The sequence below is a fragment of the Lottia gigantea genome (genome assembly GCF_000327385.1).
Source record: "Lottia gigantea unplaced genomic scaffold LOTGIsca_80, whole genome shotgun sequence".
NCBI classification, from domain to species: domain Eukaryota; kingdom Metazoa; phylum Mollusca; class Gastropoda; family Lottiidae; genus Lottia; species Lottia gigantea.
In genome coordinates this window covers 450,232-458,211 of record NW_008710663.1, presented here as the reverse complement: position 1 = coordinate 458,211, position 7,980 = coordinate 450,232, and the positions used below count along the sequence as shown (strand labels likewise).

Below are 7,980 nucleotides of genomic sequence, written 5' to 3'. Positions count from 1 at the left end.
TCTTTGAACATTTTTATAACCGGCATTAAATAACTTAAATAGGGGTGTCAGAATGCAGGAGAGCATGTAAGAGCTTAAAAAAATGATAATAATAAAAAAGATAAACGAATAAAAAATATCCACGGGCCAGCTAATCTAGTAGAAGTACTAATATAAATTTTTTGACAGGACTAATTCCAGTATTCCAGTATACATGACAATAGTGTTGCTACATGAGCGTTCAAACAGCCGAGGATAGAAATAGATTATCTGGTGAAATTAGTAAAAGGAACTTCATCAAACGTCCTTTTGTAGAAAGATTTCAGAACCCACTCAGCTCAGTTGTAGCCGAACCGACTACCCTTTAGAACAAAATAAATGATTTCATAACAAATTTCACAATCCAGAGATGACACTGAAATTAGAGAATAAGTTCTATTTTATATCACTTTTTTGAATTATTTTGTTGCAGCCAGAATTCGATTAGTAGATCAACCTAAAAAGGAAGTTTCTATCTACCTTGGTTCTGATTTAAATATAACTTTTCGAGCCATCACTAAACCACAGACTAACTTAGATTTCAAAATGTATATTAACGATATACTGTCAGCCTCTAAATTGGCAACAATAGATCAGAACACATTTAGGTTTCTAATTTCAAACTTAACAAGAAAAGATTTAGAAACTTATTCTGGCCAATATAAGATTAAAGTATCCAATAAATATGATTACGAAGATGTGCTGTTTTCAGTTGTGCCCATGACGAATGAAGATCGTGAGTACCAATTTGTTAATATTACCAATCATCAATAATAAAAAAATTAAAAATTCCCTAGTCTGTCTATTAAAATATACATGTTTTTCATTTCTTTAAATTCAAACGCTTAGATTTAGAAGCTATTGCGACAGTGACGTCATTAATAGCTGAGTTTTAGTGGAATTGTAGGAATCTTAGACGTCTTATTGAAAATTTGAATGGTGTAAACCAATGGTATCAGTGTCCCAAATACAATTAAAAACTTTAAAAAAAATCTCGTTAATGATTTGGACATTGACCCCTCGGTGATGATTTTTTCTAGACCCTATACTACCCCCTTTTCAGATGTAACTGTTGGTTATGTAACATGGTTAGTGCCATCAGCCATACTTATTGTGATGCTCATTTGTTTTATAAGAAAGTACAAGTGGATTAAGAAGGTAATACTGTATTTTATCTTTCTGTAAACGGTTTTATGTGCTGATGTATTTTTCACAACTAATCTTGGCACTAACACAGGGTTAAATCAATCTTTCTAGGTTCAATTGAAATACAGTGGCTCAACTAGATCAGTGAGAGTTTTTTTTAATGCTCTCCTGCATTCTGAGACCTCTCTATAAGCCCATTTAATGCCAGTTCTTGGAAGATTTAAGGATTTTTAGTCTATAATTAATTTTATTTCATTCATTTATATATATATTTTTAATTTCTATATGAAACGGGGGGGGGGGGGGGGGCGTATATCGCCATCGACCATTTCCGTCGGTCCGTCGGTCCATCGGTCCGTCCGTCAATCGGTCCGTCCGTCCACAATTATTGCTCGTAAACACTCTACAGGGCACAATCTTGACCGATTTCGACGAAACTTGTTATCACCCAATGATGAACTCTATGGTGAATCAGAAAAATATTGTTCTTGGATGGCCCAATTCTTTAAAGATTTTGACGAAACTTGGTAGTATAATTCAGTATCGCCTCAAAAAAAAGCTTTTGTCTGAAGGTTGAATATTTCATACTTGTAATTGTTGCTGTACTACCAAATATTTTAATTTAAAATCAAAGCTGCCAGTGGGCGTATATTACCTTGCTTGGCAAGCTATCTTGTTATTTTTTCTCGGGCGGGGACCTGCTTAGGAGCCCCTATGGTATTTGAACCATTGTTGAAATATCACATTTTTGACGTAAAGTCCTTTTACACTTCGATAAATTCATTTTTAGAAATTTCAAGATAGAAAAGTCAAAAGAACGGTATCAAAAGAATTTTTCAACATGTCAGCTGTAGTAAGTATTTATTGAAATCATTCAGGCTCGTGTATTATGGTGTGGGAAGGGATTCCTAGGCTTATGTCAATTGCAACTGGCTCGACGAGATTCTTTAAATTGCAAGGCGACCTAAACTCTCGCTTAAGCATAACAGTAATGGTGCATTTTCCCCCAAGTGTTCACCTGTTAAAATTTACCAAGGTTTTATAAATTTGCATCGGGTAAACTAAACACGGTGGAGTTTTGATCAACATAACAATGTTAAATGGATGAGAAGGTGTCAACTTCTGAAAAATGATTTTAGTGTTCCAGACATCTGATTTGTCAATCACTAAAATTGATTTTAAATTCAGTTTCAGATTCCAATCAGATTACTGTATTTCTTAAAATCTTGATTTTATAGTAGTTAAGTTTTGGAGAATAAGGCCCTGTTCGCTCTAACCGGAGACAAATTTTAAATGCTTCAGGATCGCTATTCTAAAATGCCATGTCAACAGGAAGGATTTCCCCGTCAAAGACTACGCATTCAGGAAACTTTAGGAGAGGGTAATTTTGGTAAAGTGGTAAAAGCAGAGGCTTTAGATATCAGTGGTAATGGTACGTGGGAGACAGTGGCTGTGAAAATGTGTAAAGGTATGCTACCACATTTAGGCATATAGTTTTCTTGAACTTTTACACATTGCGATTTTTAGTAAAGTTTTATTGGTGTTGCATGGATTTCGCCATATGACCCGAGTTAAAGAAATTGATTTTCGATATTTTTAGATGTATATCGGGGACACTGATAGGACTAGATTTAATTTTCACCATTTCAATTTTCATTCTGACGTCTGTGGTTCCTGCAATTACACAAGTAATAAGTGTTTGATGACGTCACTAATCTCAAACTATGTTTCATCACAATATAATGCCCTTCGCGATTAGTGACGTCATCAAACACTCAGTTTTAGTTGAATTGCAGGAACCACAGACTTCTGATTGAAAATTTCATATTGATACTATCAGTGTCCCCGATAATATAGAAAACCTCTTTACAATCACTTCGACTTAAAGTTGCTTTTCTCTTCCAATAGAAAGTGGCCATGACTCGCCAAATTATCATGCAAAGCCTATATCCATATTCTAACTTTACTTCGTCATAGGCTAGTAAGAGGAGCAACAAAATCGTACCATCGATTGGATAGAATGTACTGTAAATATGCAGAACATAAAGTCAAAATTTGGCTTTCGCAACTTAACACTCTTCTTGGATTAATTAGTAAACTATATTGTATAATATTTTCTGGGTAGGCCTACAATCAAACTGTTACATTCACACATTTAAATTGTCGATAACTGAGAAGAGGATTGACGTAAGGACCGTGTTATTTCAAAAAGAAAATAGGCCAATGTCCCTGTACTGACAAAATTCACATCAGTGCACATCGCTCATTTTCATTAGCCTATATTGAACAGATGATCATTTCATTTCGTCATCAAATCAAGTGGCGGGGCCAGGTTTACGTCCGATGGGGGAGGGGGCGAAATACCTGAGATTGCCTGAATTTCTAACCTATTTATGAGATTTTTGTCCGAAGAAGTTGCTTTCGGGGCTGCGAAGGGGGTGGGGGAGGGGTGTTCAGAGTGGGTAGCTTTTGGCTCCGCCACTGATCAAATTACCGATGTTCTATTTGTAGAAGCGGCAACTGATTTACAGAAAGAGGAATTTAGCCATGAATTATCATTGGTTAAACGAATTCCAAAACATCCTAATGTAGTTTCATACCTTGGCTACTGTAAAAGTTTAGGTAAATATACAAGTTATTTTGCGTGAATCGTTGTAATTTCTTGATGGAAGGCTTTTCAGGGTGCAGCTTGCTATGGAATCAGAATGTTCAATCTATACGTAAACTTCCTGTAAAAGTTTCTACTTGTTAACCGGTTGTAAGATAGGAGGCTGTCATGAAGGCCATGGGGGACGTTTTCCTGTGCTGTGTGATATCATCAACACAAAAGAAAATATGGGTGGCGAATCATTCCGCAATCGTAACCGTACCTTATAGCTCAGCCACACCGGACTGCGACCATATGCGATCTTACGGCGACTGGAAATGTACTAGGTCGTGGTCAATTGTGAAGAAAAATTCAAAACAGTCGAAATCCTACTGCGAGTTGTGCATATTGCGTTCTAACGTTTTTGCAGCGTTTTTTTTCAGTGTATCAGATCGCCAAACCTTTTTTCCAAAATTAACGCCGTAGCTCGCCTTATAGTGGCGACAATTGCACGTGTATTACGCGCTTATACAACTCTTATAACAACCTTAAAACGCTCTGAGCCAATTTAATGTTTTGAATGTTCAAATCAGATGTTTTGTTTTATTATGATAAAAAAATATTTGAATAAAGCATTTTTTTCTCAATCTATAGATCAACCAACGTTTATCATATTAGAATATATATCTGGTGGTAATTTAATACAATTTTTAAGAGACAGACGTCCAGGATCGGGATCGAAATCCAATGAACAAGAAATTAATTCATCAGAACTGTCATCGTTTGCGCATCAAATAGCCAAAGGATTAGCTCATCTGAGTCACCATAACGTATGTTGAAACAGTTATTTTTTTTTACTACTGGTTGGTAATTTTGTACCATGGAATTTGGTATAGGTTGTGGCAGAATGATTACCTAGATGGTTCCAAGATGGCAAATCCGAGGTTTGCCTAGCCAAATTATTATTGTGGATTTCGGGTTTCGTTTGGGTATCTTTGTTTTATTTTACTTCAAAACGGACATCTTTACCATCGAAGATATGGCTATTAAAATCTTCGTAATATTACATTATAGTGCAATACTATTTTACTTTTGATAGGAAGGGACTCTTCTTAAGTAATCTTATATATGTGATGAAATAGATATCGCATTTTTAAAATAAGACTGGATTGTCATAAAATCAAAAAAAGAATTTAACTTCAGAGTGATTAGACAGATAGAGGAGATCCAAGTATTTGTATTATCAGCAAGTCATTGTCCAAACATTGTGGTTTTACTTTAAATTACAGATCATACATCGTGATGTTGCAGCTAGAAATATTTTAATAAGTGAAAGTCATATATGTAAAGTGGCTGATTTAGGACTTGCTAGAGATTTATATGAAAGTGATGTCTACGAGATAGCGTCGAAGGTAATGGCAGAGTGAAAGTCACTTTTAACATGGAGTTAACTGTTTACATTTACAAACTCTAGCTAGCAAATAACAGTTTCATGCATATATTGTATTGATTGAAGCGTCTCGATTGTCAGCTACATGTACAATGTTTAAATATTTTGTTGACTGGTGGTAGGTCATCCCTTTATCAAGGATAGCACGATTAGCTGTACGCAAATCGTTTTTGCATCGAGTATTTTTCTGGGTACAATTAAATATTTCTTTAACGTAGGGTGGCCTACCTATAAGATGGATGGCTCCAGAATCATTAACTGATGGTTTATACACAACCCAATCTGATATTTGGTCTTATGGTGTGTTACTATGGGAGATCATAACTTTAGGTACGTCTTAGTTTCTATCAACTAAGAATTTTTCAAAGCTTGCCTGACGCTACCGATACATTGCTTGATCTGGAATCTATTACTACAGATATTGTAGATTAAACTTTACAGCTGAAACTATTAAACTCTTTCGTACACTCGGTATTTCTACCCTTTGACCCCTTCGCAGAGAGTCACTTTTAAAGTTTTAGAGAGGTCTTTCAAGAGCTAGTTACCAAGACTATGATCCAATGGGGTCGAAACTGTTTTTTAGGATTTTGTTTACTTGGTTGGGCACTTAGGGTGGACTTGAAGGATTGCCAGATTTACAGAGAGCCAGAAAACGAGCCATGAATGTCTCTGTAGATAGTCCAAGTCTGGTTTTATTTTTTTTGAATTATGTATATTTCTGTACGACTATTCGAGAAGATTCGATCACACTTGAAGGTTATTTGTCCATACTGGACTAACGCTGATTTCAACTCCACCTTACATTTATCACGTTAATTATACCTATTTATGTCTATCTATTCAAAGGAGCTAGTCCGTATCCAGGATTATCAGCAAGGCAGGTTATGTCAACAGTTGTTGGTGGTAATAAACTAGAATGCCCAGAATTCTGTAGCCAAACTATGTAGGTTTTTTTCCTTTTTATATTGACTCCATCGGGAACTGTGGATGAGTGTTCTGCCCTAGAATTACCATCATACATTATTTTGAATCATGGTCATGACACTAGCAGATTTGTCAAAGGAATATAATGATAATATAATCAACTGACCCTAACTCACCTCAACCCAGATTCTACGAAACCTTTTGATTAATACAAATACAATTATCTAGTCATTAGAAAGAGGAAAATGAGGCCAGAGTTTTCATTGAGACTAATGAGGTCGTTTATTTAATATAATTCTCTGGGTTTAATTTTTCAGCAAAGATTTAATAATGCAATGTTGGGAGATAGATAAAGATAAGAGACCCACGTTTGATCAAATTTGTACCAGTTTAGAAAGATTATTAGAAGAACAAAGCGACTATCTGAATCTCCAAAATTATGAAGAGGGAATCTATTCTGTATTATTTCCAACAAATTATGATGAAAAACTGTAAAATATTATCATCCAAAGGATTGCTGAGTGAAAGGAAAGAAATAAGTTCACTGTTGTAAGAGTTTACGGATCGTGTATATTCCCAGGAAGAAAGAAATTCAATTTTACCAACTTATAAGTATCAATTCCAGAATGTCTACTTAGACGATGTTACTTTAGAAATGTCATTGAATTATGCGGAAGCTAATATTTTCTTTCAATATTCCCCGTTTTCAATATTCGTTCGATGTGCTTAACAATCTTATAAAAAATACAGTGAATCAACTGACCTTGGTATTTTAAAATCTACAATATTCACCATAAATGATCTGTCCTTCGTTTTTTATTTCCTACAATTATTACCAAGAATAAAAAGTCTAATTGAAATTACACCCTACTTTCGTTTCGTTTTTTGTATTCTTAGTATAGCCACTTCACAGTAGGGTCTAATGTCCGGAGACTTGAACATCCGTCAAATTTCGTCAACTCACCATGAATCAACTGACAATGGTATTTTAATATCCTTCAATACACACCATGAATCAACTGTCCTTCGTATTTTATTATCCTTCAATATCTGATCATGAATCAACTGAACTTTGTTTTTTAATATCCAACAATACTCACCGTGAATCAACTGTTCTTGGTAATGTAATATTCAACAATACTCACCGTGAATCAACTGTTCTTGGTAATGTAATATTCAACAATACTCACCGTGAATCAACTGTTCTTGGTAATGTAATATCCAACAATACTCACCGTGAATCAACTGTTCTTGGTAATGTAATATTCAACAATACTCACCGTGAATCAACTGTTCTTGGTAATGTAATATCCTTCAATACTCAAAGTGAATCAACTGTCCTTGGTATTTTAATATCCTTCAATACTCACCGTGAATCAACCGTCCTTCGTATTTTAATATCCTTCAATACTCGCCGTGAATCAACCGTCCTTCGTATTTTAATATCCTTCAATACTCAACATGAATCAACTGAATTTGATATTCCATAGGGGCATTCCCCTTCTTTTTGTACGGCTCAAACAAAATTTGTAAGATAAGACAAAATGCACTGCTCGAACACAACTTACATGACGCATTGACTGGAGTTAACCAACGTGGTCTTTCAGTTGCATCTGAGTCCGTAACATTCTTAACAATCTGCTTGACTATCTTTAAGAAGATGAGAAATAGGTCTTGTTACATTATTTAGAGCTGCTCAATAGCTGGAAATGGACTAAATGATCAAGTGGTCAAATATAGATATTTCATTAAGTCTAAAGATAGTAATATCTTTGAAAAAAAAAAACTTGAAGAAAATTTTTTATTTTAAAACAAGGGCAACAAAGTATCAAAATCGTTTAAAATTTGTATAATC

The 7,980-nt window shown here is 34.9% G+C and overlaps 2 protein-coding genes across 2 annotated transcripts; both read left to right on the top strand.

Annotated features, from left to right (window-relative positions):
• Positions 1–2,481: 2,481 nt before the first annotated feature.
• LOTGIDRAFT_132698 (hypothetical protein) lies at positions 2,482–6,620 on the top strand (the record flags this gene model as incomplete). Its single annotated transcript, XM_009067193.1, has 7 exons — positions 2,482–2,632; positions 3,676–3,786; positions 4,406–4,581; positions 5,041–5,163; positions 5,420–5,531; positions 6,048–6,144; positions 6,443–6,620. The coding sequence occupies 7 exons, from the start codon at positions 2,482–2,484 to the stop codon at positions 6,618–6,620; spliced, it is 948 nt and encodes a 315-aa protein (XP_009065441.1).
• Positions 6,621–7,231: 611 nt separating this feature from the next.
• LOTGIDRAFT_77715 (hypothetical protein) lies at positions 7,232–7,513 on the top strand (the record flags this gene model as incomplete). Its single annotated transcript, XM_009067157.1, has 1 exon — positions 7,232–7,513. A coding segment is annotated over one exon (282 nt), but the record flags the coding sequence as incomplete, so codon positions are not given.
• Between the last annotated feature and the right edge of the window lie 467 nt (positions 7,514–7,980).